At 37.7% G+C, this 22,171-nt stretch overlaps 1 protein-coding gene across 5 annotated transcripts in view; it reads right to left on the bottom strand.

Annotated features, from left to right (window-relative positions):
* Positions 1 to 4,703: 4,703 nt before the first annotated feature.
* TRPM6 (transient receptor potential cation channel subfamily M member 6) overlaps positions 4,704 to 22,171 on the bottom strand; it is a 98,335-nt gene continuing 80,867 nt past the window's right edge. For all 5 annotated transcript variants that reach the window (XM_064403211.1, XM_064403214.1, XM_064403212.1 and 2 more), the window contains 7 exons: positions 20,650 to 20,715; positions 17,939 to 18,225; positions 17,602 to 17,684; positions 16,887 to 17,092; positions 14,943 to 14,994; positions 10,508 to 10,614; positions 4,704 to 9,600 (listed from right to left, as the gene is read on the bottom strand). In XM_064403211.1, the coding sequence (XP_064259281.1) occupies positions 9,479 to 9,600; positions 10,508 to 10,614; positions 14,943 to 14,994; positions 16,887 to 17,092; positions 17,602 to 17,684; positions 17,939 to 18,225; positions 20,650 to 20,715 (923 nt within the window). In that variant the 3' untranslated portion in view covers positions 4,704 to 9,478. The remainder of the gene's footprint in view (positions 9,601 to 10,507; positions 10,615 to 14,942; positions 14,995 to 16,886; positions 17,093 to 17,601; positions 17,685 to 17,938; positions 18,226 to 20,649; positions 20,716 to 22,171) is intronic.

The following is a 22,171-nucleotide window of genomic DNA, read 5'->3' as shown; positions in this document are numbered from 1 at the left end:
TCTCTTTCTACTTTATTCTTAAATACAATATAGGAAAGAATACTACAGCAATTTACTGCTCAGACCTTCTCTTAGTTTAAGTGCTGTCCATGTTTAGTTGGTCCAAAGTAAACTGTCCTCAATTTGATGCACCATAGACCTTTGCAGAAAACCACTTTCCTTTTTTGTCACTCAGGGGTTGTTTGAATTCAGCTGAAGCCCCAGGCCCAGCCATATGGCCTCAGCTGACATCCCTGGGGAAGCACATAAGTTGGGATCTAGAGCTTTTAGGAAATGTGTCAAAAATAAAGTGAAATTAGAGATAGACAACTATAATGATTGGGCAAGAGTGTGCTCTTACCCAGTTAATGAAGGATAGCAAATCAGAATAAGCAGATGATGCCTCAGCTATTTGACAGACACAGGATGGAAAAGGATGAGCAGCAGCAATGCTAAGTGAGACAAAAGCAAAGTCCTGTGCATGGGACAGATGGACAACTTTGCAAGAAGTGACCTGATATTTTAAGTGAAAAAAAAGGATCTGTGATTCTACTTTTTAGTCAAAAAGCCAAGCATAGTCCTGGATGTCATTTGCTCTACAAGGACCATCTGAGGTCATTGAGAAATAGAATTAGTAGTAGCACAAAGGTTGTTGAAGGTCGGCTCATTCCCAGTGCCTCACCAGGGGTCATCTCAGCTTAATCTCAGAGGCAAGAAGTCATGTAAGGTCCCTATTTTTTTGCTGAGCATCTAAAGTCTAGTCAACCCAGGTAATTTCACTGGGGTAGTCTGAGATCCATCAGATTATCAGTTCAATGTGAAAACATCCCACATATTTTTCTCCAGGGTCATCTGACATTAATTTGGTACACAAACAGTAGACAAGGGGATCATTTGAAATTAACAAGGTCCTTGTGTGGTGCACAGGAGTCAACTGAAGTGAACCTGAGATCCACTCAGATCACCAGAGGTAATTTCAGGCTTTTGCAACCTGAGGCAACTGATATCAACATGAGAACCACTTACCTATTTGGAGGTGTTACGGTGCAATTAGTGAGAGATGACTTTGCTCAAATTAAGGTGTAAACTAGACCAAATGCTGTTTTAACACCGACCTTATTTTGTAATATTAAGTGATAGGGGAAAGATCAAAAGGGAGAGAGAGGGAAGGAGAAAGACTGTGCAAGCAGAATATAGTCACCACCTTTGGATCCAGCAGTGCCCCACTGGTCCATCTTCACCCTCAGCTTCTCAGTGGTAGACCAGGGCACACAGTTAGTCCTTCTGTTGGTACATTCTGTGCAGGAAGGGATACTGTGTATACAAGGTCTGCCAAGGATTGTCAAATCTTATCACTCTATACATTTTAGCAAACAAAGGAATTAATCCTTATTGACTGCAAGCTACACAGTTCTCATAATAAATAGTATTCTATCTTCTAGTAATTAAATTATTCCTTTGCTTCTTATGCTAATTAGTCCACATGCTCAGTCTTTCTCTTCTTCTTTCTCTATTTTTGAGTCAGTGGGTTTCGTGGTTTGGTGTTCTGTGAGCCAGTGGTTGCAGATCACCCTACAGGAATTACCTTCCACCCAGTTGGAGCTGATTTCAGCACAGTAGCTGAGTTGGCTTTATTAGTTTCTTCTTTATCTTGGGAGTTCTGGCAAATGCCTTGTGACCTGTTAATTCTGTAATTTTTTTTTGTATCCACTATCAGTGATACATCCTTGTTCTGAAGCTGTTTTGACCTCCCCCTAGGACTAACACCTAGACAGTAGTGCAACCTTTATATACTGCCCAGGTTCCAGGATCCACAGAGGCATATTTGGGGAGCTTTGTGGATGGTTGCAGAGGGCATCTGTCCCATAACCTGTCCCAAACATGATTTTTGTTTGATCGGTGACATGATCAGGTATGAAAAGTTGCTTTTTTTCACACAGTCTATCACTTCAAGGAAAATTTTTCTGGATGTGTTAACCAGGATGTGCTACTGCCAGCACATCCTGGAACTAGCGCCTTTCTGTCACAAATTACTTCTTTCTGCAGCCTTGACAGCATTTGAGAGAGGTAACTGTGCTCTTTATCTTCCAAAAGGAGGTCACTTGGACCACTTATAAGCCCTATTTCCACCTAATAGGTCATTGGAAATCAACTTGTAGTACAGTCAGAGACTCTAAATATCATTTGAGATGAGCATGGGATCCAAGTAACTGCTTGGGGTCAGTAGAGGTTAAATGAGAATCAATTACCTGGTCTATGATTACGATCAACTTGTGGGCTAAATAACTTTTGCAGGGTCATCTGAGGTGAACCTGAGGAGTCAGTTTACCTGTCAAATAGGGCTTATCTCTCACCATCATGAAATCCAGGTGTATGCAAGGTGCTGTTTGAGGTGAGCTAGGCTCTTGTTTGCAGCCTAGGATCACCTGAGGTCAACCTGATATACAGAGACCTCAAGTCTGACAGACCTGACATACTTCTGACTTTCAGAGAGATCCTTTAAAGCCACCACTCTTCTCCTTTGGAGGTGGGGCAAATATTTAAAGTCTGTTTGGTATCCAATTAAGAAATCAGGATTCATTTGAGGTCACCTGAGGGCCTGTTAGGGTTCATGTGAGGTCAGTTCAGCCTTTGCTCAGTGCCCAGAAGTCATTCAGGTGAACCTCAGATCCAATTAACTGTTTGGTTTGTCATTGACAAATCTCTTTTGGTGCCAATAGGTCAGTCACAGTCCTTGACTCCTGTCTGAGGTCATCTGAGTTCAACTGAAGATGCAACTCTTACTGCAGGGTCATTTAAAGTCAACTCTCATAAGTCAATTCAAGAAAACATGAGTTTAAGTAACTTAGAGAGTCACAATAAGGTAAAATTGGCTTCATTTTTGAGCCCCAAGGCTCAAATGTTGACCTCATTTGAGGTCAAGATCTAACAAATTAGATAAGAGGTCAACTTGGGACAATATGATAGCTGGTGATCTGCTTGGGGTCATCTAAAGTCAATGCCTGGGTTCAGCTTTACACTCAGTAAATTTCCTGGGATCACACTGGTCCTTGTCTTCATTCAACAAGTTGTTTGGAGTCCTATTCAGAACAAATTAACCTGCAGATTTGTGATATCAACTTTAATTCAAATTAGCTACACCAAGTAATCATTGAGGGTCAGCCTGGGCTCCTTTAATGTACAGGGGACACCTGAAGTTAATCCAGACCACATTTCCTTATGGTTGCTTCAGGGCAGCCTTGTATCCATTTGGTAGAACAGGAGGAGCATGTGGCCATTCCTAACTGACCACCCTGCATCTCGTTGCTCTCCTTAGCAGTTGCTGACCTGAGTGTTTCCTGCCCAGACGTTTTCAGAGGGCACATTAACACTTCAAATGTGATAGCAGGGGTCATCTGAGGAGAAGCACCTCTTTCTTCATCATCAGCTGAGACACCTGTTGAAACCAGGCTACCTTGACTACACTGTGTAAATGTGTTTTAGTTCATATTGCTGCCTCATCCTACAGACCACAGAAACAAGATAACATTGGCAGTATCTCTGTGGGACCAGAATTGAGTGAGAAAATACAGCAGGAGAAGGGCTCAGAAGTCAGACTGCTCACTGTGCCTCAGCCTTCCCTCCTCTTCCTCGTCTCTCTCTCTCTCCTCCTCTTTCATCTCCTTCTGCCTTCTGCCAGCCTTGCATAGGTTGGGCTACCTGCAAAGTGCCAAACCCAAATTGTATTATTTTCAATGGCAACCTGAGAAATTGAAGGTTTTAGACATTTACCTAAATCATTGACTCAAAGAACACAGACAGACTTCCTCTAGGTAACAAAGTTACTCCTTCCCTGCAGAACTTTTCTCTGATTTTATTTCTTGAACCTTAAGTACATTATCAGAACAGAATATTAACATCTAAATGTACCTGGGGTATTTTAAAGCACTGGTTTGTTTTCTGTTCTGCAAACAGAGCCAATTCTGTGGAGGCAAACGGGCAGAGCACTATAACTGTTGACACGCTCTTCAGTATCAAACAGGAAAACAGTTTTTCCTAGTTTTAGTTTGAATTTTTTTTTCCCCAGGAGTAGTTACTATGCATTGGGAGATCAAATTGTCTTCCAGGATAAGTCAAGATATGACAAAGACAGTAAAAAACAGCTGAAAAGAATAACATATCTTGCAAATGATCTAGCCATAAGGGAAGCACTGACTACTCTGGTGTGACCACAGCTGATGAGAAGGCCCAAGTCATATCCAGACAGGTTTTTCTTTATCCCTGGGAACAAATTTTTCAGCAAAAGGTAACTGACATCAGCATCCTAAGAACAAAAAACAGATATAAAACGTAGCAGATTTGATAATTGAGTGCTAGTCATTTATGTCAGCTCCTTGTTTACACTTGTGGCTATACAGGCTTCTTACATCAGAGAACTAAAATTACAGTAAAAAATAAGACCATCATATTAAAACAGTGATATCTAGATTTCTAAAACCTGCAGCACTGATTGGATTTACCAAGTTTTCTAAGATCTGCGTACACATCTCAACTAAAAAAAAAAAATCCAGACTTTACTAAACAACTAATAAGTAAATTAAAATATCTACTTTCTTCTTCTGTAAATTAAATTTTAGCTTATGAGACAGGTGTAGAAGTATACTTGTTGTAAGAATATTGGCTACAAGAATAGAAACTAATACTATTGCTGAACTAAAACAAAAGAGGAGCTGGAAACCATGTGATAAATATAGAATACATGTTTATTACTTTGAGATTAAAGATAAAAATAACTGCATTATTCTCTGTATGTTACTTTCACCAGTTCCCCTTAGTGATCAAAAATGTTGTTTCATTTTACACCTATCAAGAACAGAAACATTGTGAAAGTGTTCTTTTATTCTTTAGAAATAATATGAAATAGAGTGACAAAACTAGAACAAATACATTTCTAGAGAATACATGTGTAATATCCCTTTTTAATTTTATTGCACTAACAAATTAATAACCCCAAATACACCACAATTATGAATAAAAGTAAAAAAAAAACCTTCCTGAGTATGAGATTTTCAATTTCTGGATATTTTTCATATGTTCAAGCTACATCTCCAATGCAGCAGATGCCAAAAAATCATTTTGCTGTGGATAATCCCAACTGTATTGCTAAGTAAGCTTCTTTTAAGCTCATATTAAAAAGTGAGTTTATAAATACTCTGGTGGATTTTTTGTTTTGTCCTTTCAAAACTTTACTGCTTGACTTATTTGAACAAAGTAAACAGGGCTTTTTTTTTCCTGAACCCACCAGAATTATAAAAGAAATCCCTGTACGTTCTTTTCAGCATAAACAAATATTGATGCTAATAATCAAAAACTCCTGTGGTTTGGTTTGACACACATGATTTCCTCTTCCACTCTAGCTGTCAAGCAGCTGGAGAAAGAACCTGACTTCCACATCTTTCATTTCACATGAACCCAAATTTTAGTGTGAATGGGGCTTACTGCCATCCCCTTAAAAAGCTGTTGGGGTTTTTTTTTAATGTCTTCAGTAGGCATGTGTTTCAATCCAATGTCAGTATTTAGAAATCAAAAGACAATTTAAAGAATGTACAGAATTTGTAATAAGAAAGATCTCAAAAGAAATAATTTTTTTAAATTGTAAAGATAATTTATTACTAAACTATAAAAGGGAGGGGAGGAAGTTCTTCAATCATATACTTAAATTTACAGTTTAGTGAAATATGAACCAGCACTCCCAAAAGATGCAAAAAGAAAGGTGAGGCATCATTTATCAGCCAGCAGAATTACTGGACTTCAACTTAGTGTCTCCACGTTTGGAAAAATTAGTGCAAGGATAAAAATATACAGTGGAACAATTTGAAATGCCTCTTTTTCTTGTTTCGCCCACTTAATATTTCACACTGAACAAAATTAAATAGCTATAAAATTAAATAAACTACATTTTAACACAGATTAGTATCTTGCAAGGATCCCCAATATCATACTGCAATGTAGTATTTACCTTGACAGATACTGACAAGAAGGAATAAGATTAATCTACACTGAGCTAGCTCTATATCATAAGAATTCTCACAAATGTTGCTATGAATGCAGGAGCCACCCACTCTTGCAGGCAATAGGAGCATTACCAAGAAAAGGTCATCTGAAGAATGATTTGTGCATACCTTCAAAACTTGTAAGAAATATAAAGTGCTTAGGCCCAGCCTGGCCTAGAATTTATTTTAGGTGCATAATATATATGTGTTCTAAATTTATGGCAACATTTTGAGAAAACAACACTATCAGGCAGGAGTTACATTGTCTTTGACTTTCAAGACATATGTATGTGTCATTTAACTTAATTGAATTCAAAGGCGGACAAATAGTTAGAAATTCTTGAGAGAAAGATCTTTCTTTAAAGTATATGTGTATTCATGTAAGCACATATATCCCTAAAGTCAGATTTTAAAATGACAACAACAGGAAACAGAATTACTACTTTACAGGCATATGGACAAAAATTCACCCTTAGTCTGCAGAGATGCAACCAAACTACCTCTTCCACAGTTTTCTGATATATCGGCTTGCTTCCAAAAAGAAGAGCCAAAGGAAACTATATATTTTGCAAAATGAGAAGTATAATCTGATGGAGAAAAATATGGGGTGGTTTTATAAAATTATGTTAAAAAAGAAAAAACCAATAGGAACCTCTTCTAAGTTTTCCCAGAAACTGAAAGCATCTGAGCTAAACATTGTGTAGATGATTACCGCAATGACTGTTTACAATACTGATAACTTCAATATCAATATAGTAATCAATACAAAAACTGGGGACACATAACGTCCAAATCCTATGTATATATCAACACTTGTGAAATATAGCAAATAAATCACAGATCACAATAAAAAGCCCCCTTACACCTTAAAATTTACTGTCAGCTGTAGTGGAAGTATGATTATTTTTTCTTTTTTATTCAAGTATAAGGTTTTCTAATGACTGACGTTTGAACATTAGTTTTTTCTACTCAACACCAAAGTACAAAGTTGGAGCACCAGTTATTAGAAATACTTCTGCTGAAAATTTCTTTTCAGTCTTTACAAAAATCATATTGCACAGATTGATTTTTCTGTTTTCTGAACTTCAACTGTAATCAGAGGACATCAACAGAAACAAACGTGGATGCTGCCTAATATAATTTTACCACTGTTAGACAGCAGTCCTACATTCAGTCTGATATTGACAACCAGTTAAATACCAAATGGAGCATACTATCCTTTGTGACTTCTACAATCTTTCATCCAATTGCAACTTTAAAACATTCAGAAGCTAAAATATCATAAAGACAAGCAAGTCCTAAAAGTCAAATAATATTCAAGATGTTTGTATTAAATACCACAGAATAGTCAACTTCTTCAACTCAAAATAAGAAAAATCAGTGCTTGTGGGTCCAATAATCTGCCACTTTATTGTGCAACGTTTTCTTGGTGTCGTAGGTTAAGAAGGAAGTGAGTTTTTTGGGAGGTTGTGCTCAATCGGTGCTTGGCTTTGAATATTGGCACCTGGTTTGGCCACTGAAGGTATGGACTGCCTCTGAGAACACAGGGGGTTAAAAGCAAGAACTCCCAGGAGAACTCTCTCTCGGTCCCGGTCCGTGAAGGAGCTCAGAGCTCCCCTGCCCAGCTGGGGCTGGCTGGGAGAGGGAAGCCGTGCGGCCGGGTGAGGGAGGCCGGAGCCTCGGGCAGAGGAGGGGCTGAAGGCCTTGCAGGATGGAAGGGTGGAGGAGCCCTGAGAAGCATCAGGCCCCAACCCCCCGGGAGATAGAGAGAGAACCACTGCCTGTGCTGCCTTGAAATTCTGTATCATGGACTGGCAGCACCGCCGGCCAGAAGGAGAAGTGGGGGATGCGGCACCCTCCATAGGAGTTCTGGGCAGACAGAGGCGAAGATTTTAACCCCTTTCTAGAGTAATGGAAACCTTGCAAATACTGATCCTCCTGAATCAGAATGAGGAGAGAGAGGTGAAGCAGGAGGAAATGAGCAAGTGCGATGGAAATTGGTGCACGTTGGAAATGTCAGAAGAGGTGAGAAGGTGGGAGGAGATGATGGAGTGGCCTTGGGCCACTCTCTCTTGTATGGCCATGGACAGACCCATGTTTTTCCTGTGCCACAGAGACTGCATTTAGGGGGAGGCGACGCCTTGAAGCCAAAGAGAGTGCAGTGAAGCAGTGGCGAGAACAGAGATGACTGAGGAGGGTGTGGAATTCCCTCTGTCTTCAGGAAGAGGAAGATCTCTGATCACGAGGCCCCTCGGCCCCAGGGAGTAAATTTGTTGGGGACTGGTGTCCCAAAGCTGAGAGACTGCTGCTTTTGGAACTGGGTGGGGCATCCTCAAAAGGGGAACCCTAAAAGCAGTTCTGGTCCATGTGCAGTGGTGAGAGCACTGGACATGGAGGGAAGAACTCACGAGGGCCAATGTTCTCCGGGCAGTGCCACGAGTGACATGGAAACACAAGAGGTTTCAACTGTGTTTCTGGGGGAAGCCTGTGGTGCGAGGAGGGACTCATCTCTCCCTAAAAAACTTAAGAGTTAAATATTTGAAAGGTAGTGGTAAACTGAAAGTTGATTATCTAAGAGATGGTGACTGGGTGTAAATCTATGGTGTTATTTCATGCTGTAGGTGAAATGAGGAGAGAACAAAGAATGTACTTGGAGAGTTTTCATTCTTAGTTCTGTATCTGTTCCTTTTTAGATATTGTAGTTAATAAAGTTGTTTTCCTTTACTCCTAAATCGGAGCCTGCTTTGCTTTGTTCCTGATCACATGTCACAGCAGCCACTAAAAAAAGTATATTTTCATAAGGACACTGGCATTGTGCCAGCCTCAAACCATAACACTTGGTATGTGAAAAGAATTGAAGTTCCTACAAAATTTTTCAGTCTGTCATGTTTAAACCAACACTTCTACTGCTTAAACCAAAACTTCATTACTTGGTTTATTTATTCCTGGTTTATCTCTGCATCAAAATCAATAATAAAGAGAAAGTAGTATTTCTGCAATTTCCTGAAGAGCCTTTTACGCTCAAGAAAAGTGAGCATGGGCCTGAGTGGGCTGTGACTGAAAATTAATTATTTGCACATGTATGCATTCATTTATTTACTAAAGAGCAGAAAGAGAAACAGAAATTACTACCACTTGGAAATGAACTTGTCACAATCATCTTCCTAAGAAAGTATAACTTGTAACCATGACCTACATTATCAAAAATGGCATTGATGGGAGAGTTCATCCAGGTAAGGGATGACCTGCTCCTGGTGATTCGTTAATCTGTACAAGAAAGGCCAGCACAAGAGCATGCAAGTAAATAAAGGAGTAAATAAAGCTAATTTTTTTCATTCCTTGTCTATAGGGTCTAGCTAGGGCAGACAGATGCTGCACTCAGTCACCTGTATTTTGTGATTTTGGACAAACCCTTGGCAGTGATAAATGACAAATTTTGGAATATGCAAACACATGGGCTCTCTGCTTCACAGCTGTGCATCACACTCAGAAGTCTCATCTGTATCATCAGCTTCTTCAGTGCTTGTTTCCACTTCTGTTCCAAAGGCTGGACCAGCAGTTTCCAATGTGTAGTTACTTCTTCTCAAATCTATGGCAGGAAAACAAATTCAATAATGCATCCAAGTAAATGTTTGAAAAGCACTAACCCCTCAAGTAGTGTTCAACCCAATAACTCATGGCAGTTTATTTGATGTTTCCAGGAGGAAGAAAATCTGGAGCAAGGCAAGTAAGAACCAGGGGTTTGAGAGCCCTAAGGAACTCAGTGGTGTGAGCCCATATGAATGAACCTTCCCTGATTCATTCACCTGATTTTCCCCTCTATTATCTCTAGCTGCCACAGACAAAGATAACCAAACCAATAACTATGGAGTTTCTGTTTCAGAATCAAACAGCTATTGTTATTCCATGTAGGCAATGAAGGGAAGGAGCTTCCTCTACAGAGAAAAAATCAGTGGCTGAAAAGTCATACAGAAAGCAATCTATTTTGCTTTCAGTCTTTAAAACCTGCCACACATCACACAGAAGCACATTCTACCGAATGTAACGTGAACAACAGGCAATCCAACTAAGCCTAAGTAGGGGCTGCAGCAGGACCAGAAAACCTCCAGGTTTTCCCCAGCTAATGCATTGCATTTCCTATTACAATTTTCTATTGTTACACTTTCTTTTCTAATTCTAGAAATTATTGCAGATATTAAATGTAGTGATGACCCTGGAAAAATGGGCTCCCATTTAGCAAAGAAAGGGAAAAAATTCAATGGGAAGAAGCTTTCATGCTGAATGCCAACAACAGGTCAATGAGCTCCTACTCTTACATGGAAGTTAGGCAAAAGGACAATATTCTCCTATCTGCCTTTGCACAGGAAGACTCTGCCTACCAGAGTCTTTCAGTTCAAGAGAATTTCAGTTCTCATCTTTATAGCACATTGAGGCCTTTACTTTGTTGCACTTATAAAGTTATACATACATTAAAAATTAATCTTTACTTTGCATACCGGGAAGTTTCAACTTTCTGCAGCAGGAATTACAACGATGCTTTGCAATGAAGTTTCTTATTGCATCTTCTCCTAGGTTTGCTGGTCCAAATACCATCTTCCCAGACCTAAAAGAAATATTCTTTAAAAATCAGTGAATCTAAAATGAAGCAATTATTGCAGAGGGAGGTGATGCCATTTTTAAATTTTTTTAATCAGTTAGTCCTTTTTATCAAGACAATCAAAGGTTAACACATTACAAACTTCATTGATATAAGACAAGAAAACTGACAGTTCCAGTAAAATATTAGCCTACATATATCCCACACTACTTTTCTTTTTCTCTGAAGGCAGACAGGACAGACCCATCAGTCCCTACTAAAGGAAATCTGGGCACAGTAACATTTTGATGATATGTGCCATAATCAGTGTGATTCTGCTGCAGCCACCACTCATTTCCAAGCAAGTAGACTGGTTCCAGTTTTGATGGTGGGTGTGTGAGAACAAAACAGAGCTAACAAGGACTTATTTTCTCTTCAATTAAAACCAGAAATGCAAAGTCTAGCAGAACCCTAGCCACAAAAACATGCAGCATAGAAAAATGAAAAAAATATTTAAACCTCAAAACCCACAGCATGCTGCTGACAAGCAAATTTTAAAATTTATTGTCTTCATCCTGTGCTCATTTCCATGTGTCAGTTCTTTGACCAATTCATCAATACTACTAGGGGATTCATTTGTGGAAGTATGTTGCATATTCTGAAAGAAACCGCCACAATTACAAAAAGAAACCACCTGTATCCACACACAGAAGTACCACACAGTTACCACAGTTTCTTAAGGTAGTCTGAAAGCTATACTGCATTTTAGTATAACTACACTTTTACTCTCAAGAATTTGACAGTCTAGACACTATGGAACACAGCACACAAGAAACACTTCCAAAGAAACTTTACAAATGCTAGTTATTTTATTTTAATGATATGCAGAGTGGAAACAGCACATTTCCAAATCTGAAATCAATTACGGCTCTGAGAAGCTATAGAAAAATATTTTAGTTCTATCAAATCAACCAATAAGTCACACCAACAAAACTATATTCTCTCTAAGGAAAGCAGTGTTCAAACATGAAACTTTCTTTTCATGTAAGAGAACAGTAATGGTTAGCTGAAACTACTATACAAAATTTAGTATCTTTCTTGCAGACCCTGTGAATATGTGTCTCCTGGATCCTGTGAAGCATCTAATCATCTTATAATGCAAATTAATACATCAAACAAGAGAAGAAGTGAATTCTCAATCAAGGGCCATATTTAAATAACATGATGCAGTATGGCTATTTCTATCCTTTTCTGGAATTTAATGAAATGCCACAGAAATAGAATGTACCTAAGTATTTGCTTGAGCAGATATAGGAAATTAGGAAGACTTTGCTAATTTCAAGGCCGCACAACCACTCTGTTACTTCCTCTAACACTCTGATACTTCCTCTAATATAACCATTACTCCAAGCAAGATGAAGCAAGTAAGACAGAATGATATCTTCTCACGCTGTTTTGAGATAAAAAGGTATACTTTCTGTAATCTATATGAAGTAACTCTTCCTGTCTATTCAATATGGATAAGGATTCATGAGACATTTAAATCTGGAAAACTATTTCAAGGAATCTGGGGATAAATTGGAAATTATCATCAGCCTAGAAACCATGGCATGTAAAGATTAGGAGGCAGTTTAACATGAAAAAAAAAAGATTGAAGGAAAAGGCTGCTGATTTTTTTCTTTGTTGTCAGTAGGTAGCACCAGAAAGAAACATATAAATTTCTAAAAAAAAAAAGATCTTTCAGGCAGTGATAATATCAAACAATTGGAAACAGATGCTCTGTGGATATATCAGTTCTTTTCAGTCTGAAAATCAGGGATCTCTTTTCCTCATCTCTGAATGTGATGTAATATCCCTGAAAACTTTACTTTTACTCATTAACTTTGTTTTGGCCTTTGTTTTGTAACATGTACTACTTGCAAAGTAGTACATGTTACAAAAAGCACCCAGAGTACTGCTTTTGAGGCAGCTCTTCTGAGTGTTTGGGCAGAGCAGAAGTCTGAAGGGACTGTGTTAAACTGTTGCTGTGCCTCAATTACATCTGTTTTGAGGGAAATCTTCTTGTGAACGTCATACCTGTACCATTTTATCACTTCATACATTCTCTGCAGTGCATGTGGCCAGCTCTTACACTGATTTGCACCAGATCAGGATCTGTCTGAGATGTCACAACAGTAGGCATACTTTCCAAAGAGATCTAATATATTTGTCTTGATCTGGATATAAAACCAAGACATAAAGCACTATCACAGACCTGGAGGTCACACTCTGCCATTGCAAAGACCTTTCCAAAACACAATATGGGATCCATGAAATAAAACACTTACATGACAGGATAATGACATGAACCAATGAACTGATGGAGTTAAAAGAGCAAAACATAAATAATTTAACTAAGTAAAACTAAAATTTCAATCAGCCCCATAAGTCAGGTGCCATCTATTTTATCCTAGGTTTTCAAGAGAACATGAACTCAAAGTATCTTTTGAGGCAGGTTTTGATATTATCTGAGTATCTTACTTACAAAAGAAAACTTAAAACACATCTTGCCTCTGTCAGAAATGTTTCTCCTGTGAACAAATGAAGGTTAGAGCAAAGACAGTGCTTTTACATTGTAATTGTTATTACTCTTTTCGAAAGCATTTTTTAGAATTGGGTATCTGCTTACAGAAAACACTACGGTTTCACTGTCTTATTCTTTTACAGCCCTAAATCAAACAATATAGTTTCACTAATTGCTGTTCTGAAAATTTCCCTGAATACAAGAAAAACAGGTTAGGCTTGATTAATTAATCAACACTTGCTCTCTAACTAGGACTTACTATTTTGCAGATGATAAACAACAAAAAGTCCTAAAAATAAGATCAAATTATATATAAGTATAATAATCAAATATATTATATTATGTATATATATTTTTAATGTATTGTATTTATATATATATATATAAATAATAATCAAATTTTATTAATCAATTAAACAAAAGTATTTAATAGCAAAAACAATAGAGAAGAATACTAATAAAAATAAACTTTATTTTAATAATATAGATAAGTGTTATCCTTATTTTAAAGAGGATAACCTGACTTGTCTTGTGAACTACTTTGGTCAGTGCCTCTCCACTGTTTACAGCAATAACTGTTACTGTTTATGTGTCCGCTGATATAAAAAATCTACCTGAACAGTAGCAAATCAGAATTTCATACATCTGCACCTTAAAAGTATTTGCTAAAATATTGAGAACAACTACATGTTTGATCTCTCTGCATCTCTAACTTCATCTATCTATGTGCTTCTGTCATGATCCTATGGTCTACTTAGGGCAAAGACTTTGTCATTGAGAAGCGCTCAGTATATCATTGCTCTAATGTATTTGCTGTTTCCAAAATAAATTTTATATGTACAATACACCTACAGTCATAATTAAACATTAAGACAGTCATTTATTACTTATATTTTTGAAATGCTGAATATGGTCCCAGAACTAAGAACTTGCTTACAAAATTAACTTGGATTTCCAAGTTGTAGGCAAGTTATCTGATATTTCTATAGTTGCCCTTTTTAATAAATTAGACTATTTACATTTGTATCTTCCTACCTTCTAAACATGAGGCTTCCCTTTAATCAAATGGTATGAGTTGAGCAAGATGAACACCAGAAATGGGAGAGGCAGGGATGTCAGGGTAGATCTGGAGAGGTGTGGGGTTTAGGAAGAGTAGGAAAGCTGTAGGAGAGCAGCCATCAACACCACTGCTTCTGCTCTTACTACAGCAAATACCATTAAAGCACAAGATCACAGAACACAAGAACAGCCATGGCTCTGATTCTGAAATTTGATTCATGAAGGGAGACTGTTATTTCTGTATGTCTAGTCTATCCAGTTTTTGTAAGTTTCCACTAATGATTTACCATCTTCATATCACATCTGTGAAATCATGCTGCATGCTTAAATGCAGCAGTAAAACCTGTTGGAGAGGTTAAAGAACCAGGGGCCTCTCTTCATCCTCTTAAGCCCTTGTGGCCCTGTATACTCCTAGAAAAGGTCAGGGGAAACTGGACTGCTACATTCATATCCTTTATACAACTCTGTAAAGAGATTGCTCCCAGCGCAGCAGTGCAGACTCTCCCACCTTTCATATACCTCTACCACATGGTGAGAGCTGGGACACTCAAAGTCCTCCAAAGCACAGGAGAAAATGCAGTCTCTCCATTGGCATCATACTATCATTTAACCCAAACACCATGTGTAAAAAAAATTAAAACCTCCCCCACAAAATATAGAAAACCATCCTAAATATACAGACTGCTGGCAGAATGTCAGAAATGAATGATAATTTCAACAGAAAGAAACCTACTTTTTATCTTCAGGTTTAATCACAGATGGATCTGTAAGGTTTTCCCCAACACCTACAACAAATAAACATTGTGTGTTACAAGGAAGGTAGTCATGATTTCATAATCTGGCACTTAACAAGCTATGTAAATGAACTTTTTTTTTTTTCGTACATCATGAAGTGTCATAGTTAAAGTGATCATGAGCTAGAATGAAAATGCTATGAGTATAAAAATTTGTAAAGTACTGGCAATACATTTACAGTTTCAGTTGTTACTACATTCTGTCTTCAGCTGCTTTGAGGTTAATTTACATGTAGATGGAAAGTGTATCAAAGTACAATAAATGGTATATTAAAGTTCAACTAACTAAAATGTGACTGACCAAAACACTGTTATTTTACTTGGAGTAAAGGTACTAATCAGACATGGATCTTACCAATATCAATAGAGCTACTTTCAGACATACATTCTCTTCAAGGTAACAAACACAAGCCACAGCTTCATGATGTGCAAATATTTGCATCTGTTATTCCTATCTCCATTTGGGTGGCCAAGTAAGCATATTAAAGAAATAATGACATTATGATACCTGAATACTGATACCTATGTTGCAGTTTTCACCAAACAGATTAAAGTATAATTTACGAAAATCATCCTTTCTTGAATCTGACAAAAATCACTGTGTTTTTACACTAATAAAAAATCTATGGCCATACAGCCATGTGATATGCAATTATTTTTATTTTTATTTCAACATGGTAAATTTATGTTTTGTAACAAAAATAAAGATTCTGGAAGCAGCACAATGTGGCTGAAATACCCCCAGATTGCAATTTCAGTTGATGCAAATTAGGCAAAACATGTATATATATATGTGTGTGTATGTGGAAATGACCATGGTATTAAATAGTAAAGTGTTGTCTAGATTCAGCCTCCAAGGAGAACTCCAAGGAGAGCAGCCCTTGCACTTTTCTTCAATTCCAGATTTAGAGAATTAAACATGAGCAAAAACTAGAGCTGATCTCAGTTTGTTTAAGATGAAAACTGAGATTTACATAGATGTTTATATTCTCCATTTTTGAGCCAACATGGTTGCTATGGAACTGTGACAGTTACGTAATAAACCTGAGCAAATTTCATACAAATTCTCATAGGCAATGGCAGAGACACACTTATTCTTTCTGTATAATTTCTTTTTTTCATATATAGCTAAAGCAAATCAAGGCAAAGATGGAATTATAAGCTTATTTTGCATAATAGCGATGTCTTTTTTGTAACTTACATCTTCTGGATGCTGTAAAATATAACTATGTTAAGTCTCTGGCTACCCATAGACTCTTCCCTTGACAAAATGAAAAGCGATAGTGTTTATACTGTTTGATGAGTGATGTTCATCTGAACATTGTCAACTGTTTCATCTCCTCAAAATATGCTATCTTCCCACTTACATATGTATAGTAAAATGATCACATGCTCTTTGAAGGAGTCACTAGACTTTGTGAATAGCATTCAGGTTTAAAGCTTATTTAAACTGCATATAGATTTATTAATATCAACAATAAAAAAATGCAGATAGTGCACATATTTTTGACAGATTTACATACACGTTGGGTGCATATACATGATCTCTGTATTATTTATACATCTTATGAAAAATAAAAATACCTTAACTGTGGAGTGGCTTTTTTGGAGCTTGATGAAATGTTCCTGCAGTTTATCTAACTGCTCTTTTGGTTTTTCAGCCTGGAGGCATTTGAAGCAATATTATTTTCCCATTACACCTACATTAACCTAGACTGTTTCTGTGGATTCTCATTTATTGGCATCACACAACAGATACCCAGAGGTTTTTTGAGCTTTGCATTTCCTCATTTAAGTGAGAATTTGGCCCTCAGTACTAAATTCTCTTTTGAGATAATTACTTTTCATCTGGTTTCAAACAGAAATCCTGTGCTAGCAGTCACCTTGCATATCCAGGACCAGGAGCTCCCCACGGGTGTAGACGTAGGTCCAGTGAGAGAAGGCCAGCATCAGCTCTTCCAGCAAGCTGATGGGAGTAATCTCATCTCCATTGTTGTTGTTGTATTTCCGAAATTCACCAGTCATGTACTTCTCGATGGTCAGCCACTGCTTTGCTGAATGGCAGTAGATGAGGAAAACTTCCAGGAACCTGTAGATGTAAATACTGTCTGTCAGCAGGTGGCAAGGTCATGAGCATCATCATAGCCAGCAGCCATCAAGATGCAGAGCAAGCATACCAAAAAGGAGGACATGTCTTCTTTGTCTGGAGCATTTTCAACAACAGTAGGTAGGTACAAATAATAGAGAGAACAAAGACTTTCTTGGTCTGACAACGCTCAAAAAAAAGCACCTGATCAGAAGGTATAGTTTATGAACAAACAATATAATCTGATTTACCCTAGTGCTCTGTAAATGAGCTGCATCAAATAATTTTTTTTAATTATGTAAATGGCTTAAGTCTATGGAACAGAATGTTTATTTTTCCACTACATGTAACTATAAAGAGAAATTTCAAAGCTGCCTATCTTTCTTCTTAAAAATGCATTAGCTATCCTTAGACATTATCATTACCACTTCATTATAATTGCAACCCATAACGTTAAAGGAGGCTGAAAAGAGAAACCTCTTTCACCTAGTACCTAAAGGCACTGAATTTACCTTGGAGTATAGGGAATAGTATGAGGCTTCACTTGGTTGAAGGTATAGATTAACTTCTGGGCAACCCTTTGCTGTTGAATCTCCTGAAAAAAGATAATGTTATAAACACCACTTAATTTTCATAAAGAAAGATGTCATGAATTTTTCAAAAAAACTAATCACACACACATACCCTGCTTATTTATTTTTTACAAAAGGGAGATACAACTTCCTCAAAATCTTTTTTCTTTCCAAAAGATAACATCAAAACACATGACAACTAGTTGAAGACATTAAAAAGTAAGCAGTCTAACATCGGGCTAGGCCTGATGTGTTGTTCCTTCAGGTCTGAACTCACCCTCAGACAGAGATGTAATACTGTGCCATGGTGAAAGATCTTTTGCCAAGCTTGAACCACCTCTGGCAGGAAAGACTTCACAATAAATACTTGTCCCAACTTTAATACATCACTCTCAGACCAAGTACAAATGACCTTCATGGCCCTCCGCAGACCCCCATCCATCTCCTCCCGTGACAGGACTTGGATCATTGCAGTTGTGCCACACTGGGACCAGGAAGACATGCTTTTATCAAGATTCATAGGCGAACTCTCTTCCAGCTGATAGACTGTCACTTCCTCTCCAGCTTAAATAAAAAGAAGTTTTGTTAGCAAAAGTCATTGGCAGAAACAGGAGAAACAGCATTTTCATTTTGTGTCTTTAAATAACACACCTCTTTACACACCTTTCTAAGCCACACTTCTTTAAAAAGGGAGCCTTTTATCACAACTATTCATCTGTCTGAAAACTTCCCCAGCCTAAACTTACATTACCTATTCTTCTACACATTAATTCTTCTACTATGATAATAGGTGGTCCAAACAGCTTGTATTAAGCCTCTAAATAAAGACAAATTCAAGACCTCCTGGATTCTTCCATACAAAGAACTCACTGATACTCTAGTCTATAGCAGTCATTTAAAACAACATATTTTTAAAGGGTCACAATTTTTATCTCCAGTGTATGAACTCTAAATATCCCGTGTGTAATTCCCTCTCTTTATGTGGAAGGGGAATTTTCAATAAGACTTTTAAGTTAATCATGATCTGTGGAACACTTCCTGAATTTTTCTTTTAACATTGTGTTTCACAAAGTAAACCCCAAAAAAAGCAATAAATAGCCAAACAAACCTGCAGGAGCAGAACACCTGAATTCAAATCTTAGTTTAAGAACAGTTTAAAAAATAGTTTAAAATAATACTTTTAAATAAATATAGGGGGGAAATCATAACAACAAGGCAAACAGCTTGTAATAGTTATTGAGTATTAAATATTAAAGGAATTTAATTTTGTAGTTGATACAATATTGATGGTAGTTGAGAGTGCCACCTTTTCCTGCAGAGAGCTCAGTTTGTTTTGAAAATTATGACTTGGCCATGATGTGATGAGCCAGGGAAATTAGATGGAAAAGGACATTTCTAGGAGAACAAGCTAAAACAAATTATTATGAAGCTTACGGTTTTGTTATTTTAAACTAATATTTTGACTTATTTTCTAGAAATTCCAAAGTTATATGCAATGATGAAATGTTTGAGGTGCTCTGCTCCTGCTAATATCATTTTTTCTGCAAGCAGAACCTAGTGAGCTTTAACTCAGTTGCACTCTCTTTCCCCCTGGAAAGTTGTGGAGGCATTCCCCTCTTGCAGCAGAATCAACAACACTTTTCTATTGCCATTTGTAAACTAACAGCAAAGTGGACTGATTTTTTTTAAATCTGGCTTTCCTTCCTACAACTCACATTATTTGTAACATTCATTAATAAGAAACAGGTTTTCGCTGGCAAATGTGATGAGGTAAATAAATTGCCAAAATGGCAAAGACCATCATAAGCAATTACAAATTGGATCCAGACTAGTAGATTTCCTCCTCCCTTTTGAGCTTGCCTTTCACCAATTAGCACAAATGCAGATGCTGTTGAATCCAGCAATTTAGGCACATTTTAATTTAAAATAAAGCAACTGGAAAAGTCAGCACCTTACATAAAAGACAGACACTTGAATCAAGATAGTACAACTAGACACATTTTTTAATCTTACATTCAGTATTTATTTTATTATCTTTTGACAGTTTAATACCCAGAAAGTTCTCCTAGGAGCTTGCAAGATTAGAATGCTCAATATCACCATGGCTATATTAATTATCTACAGCAATCTGGTCCCAAGAAATCCTATGATACTGCAAGTATCAGCAGTTAGTTGCCGTGAGACAAAATATTCTACCTATTGAGAAGGCAGCACCTAGATATTGAGGGTCTAGAGGCAGACCTTCTGCTGCCATAAGCAAATACTGCACACTACTTTCAGAACTCTTCCCAAAAATTTATGGATTATGCTTTACCATTCTTCAGTTACAGCAAAGATTTTTCCTTGACACTGAAGACATCAAAAGTTTTCTGTGCCAGATAAAAGGATAATGCTCTTTAAATCACTGCCTGGTTTCCTTCTTGATGGCATATCCTATACATAGATTTACCTCTGTACCTGTGTTTGTGTCAGTGTGTGTGAGAGGGAAATAGAAAGAATGAAGTTATCAAGGTTAAGGGGAAATATCTGGCTGTCTTCAGCTATCCTAAGGATTGAAACATAAAAGATGGAGTTAGACTCATCTCTGAGGTTGACAGCAGTCATGTGAATACTAACAGATACAAGCTACAGCAAGGGAAACCCCAATAAATACAGACAGAAACCCTGGATTCATGATTAGGTCAATCAAACAATGGAAGAGATTGCCCAGTGAAAATGAGGAGTCTCCATTTATAGACATAATAAAAATGCAATTTGACAGTACCTCAGCAATCTGGTTTGACCATGATCTGAATTGACCATGGAAGGAGTTGGACAAGGTGACCTCCAAAAGTCCCTAAACTACTGCACAACTACAATTCTATCTTGTCTCTTTCAGAAAATAAGAACTGTTGAAATAAATCCAAGACAATTTCTCAAGCACAGTTTTTAAAAGATAATGCACCAACTATTTATAAAGCAAAGCATAAGCAAGAAGTTGGTACTCACCAAAGAGCTGGACTGGTGTAAATGGTATGGTCTGAGCAAGTCTCATTAAGTTGTTTCTTTCAACAGCTGCAAAGAACAAAGATTTCATTGCTAGACTGAATAAAGAAGCTGGCTAAGTTTCAAAACCCCTTGGCTGCTCTTTACTGTAGTGTATAAAGCCAAGGAGGACGCAGCAGTGTGATACTGTGTAAACATCTGATCACCCCGTATTTTACCCAGACAGCAACTCCCCCTTGCACAATGCTGTGTTTCAGGAAATGATATTCCACAGTTTGGTGTTCCCACTGAAACATGTCAAACCAGGCACTGTTCCCCCACTCCTCCTCCCCCTGTCCTTCCCTCTGCTGGGGCTGGAAAGGACAACTGGAGCCACAAAAGGTAAAGATCATGGGTTGAGATAAGAACAGTTTGCTGGAAACAGCAGCAAGATAAGGAAATGAACAGCAACTACAAACTGATGACAAGGGGCACAAAAAATTAACAATTCACAGGGAATACCCCTGACAATAAACAAGACAGCATTCCCTTGATCCAGAAGGGACCCCTCCTCCCCAGAAGAGATTCCCTTCCCCCCAAGCCTTGGCAATGACCTGACATGGTCCTAGCCAGGCCTCTGGTTGGCTTCTGCAAGTAATTGACCCTGTCCTAGTCAGAAACAGTACAGAAAGATACCAGAAACTCAGCTAGCATTAAAGATTTGCATCTGGAATAATAACCCAGATTCCAAATTCAGTCATTACTCTCACACAGGCTTCAACAGGCTTCAGTCTCCTCTACAGGATTAACTTCAGTGTAATTTATAGTGACAGCTGACAGTCCAGGTCTCCTTTAGGCATTTCAGAAGTTAATATACCCTAGGAAATGGAGATAAATTCTTCATTTTTCCTCTTTTAAGAAATCAAACATCCTTCAAACAACCCAAATGCAACTGCCTCAGGCTTCAGCTGTACTATTTGTCCCTTCAGGGGCAGGTTAGATGCAAACGTCTGCAAGACTCTGGAGATGTGCATTCTAAAAGTGGAGATGAGTGAGAGCTAACTGGTGACAAAGAAACAGATTTTTCAACCCAATCAACTAACAAACCAACCAAAACCAAACCCAAAACAACCGGAAGGAAACACAGGAGGCAAGCTGCTTTAGTAAGGTCCTTCTTGATACCCAGAAATGAATTTAGGTTGAAATTGAAATTAGGTTGGCACTCCATTTTTCAGCCTAGGTAAATTACTCGTTTGAGTCAACACTCTGACAAAGCAAACTGGAAAACGAAGTCTTCCACACTCTTGGGGAACAAATAATGAAACTATTTTAGCCACTGGAGAATTAAAGAGTTGTGGCAGACTGGCACTGTAGAAAAGACTTCAGTTCTATTCTCGTATGCATGATGATGGTTAGCTAAAAGTCAGAAAGCACTCAAGATAACCAAAAGTGCCCAATTTTCTGTCAAGATAATTCGACACAGATTAGATAATCACCTACACCTTTTCCCTAGTTGAGACAAATATTAGGATTCCACAGAACTCCA

This window comes from Passer domesticus, chromosome Z (assembly GCF_036417665.1).
Source record: "Passer domesticus isolate bPasDom1 chromosome Z, bPasDom1.hap1, whole genome shotgun sequence".
Taxonomy (NCBI): domain Eukaryota; kingdom Metazoa; phylum Chordata; class Aves; order Passeriformes; family Passeridae; genus Passer; species Passer domesticus.
The sequence above is the reverse complement of the archived record's forward strand: the minus strand, read 5'-3'. Positions and strand labels throughout refer to the sequence as shown.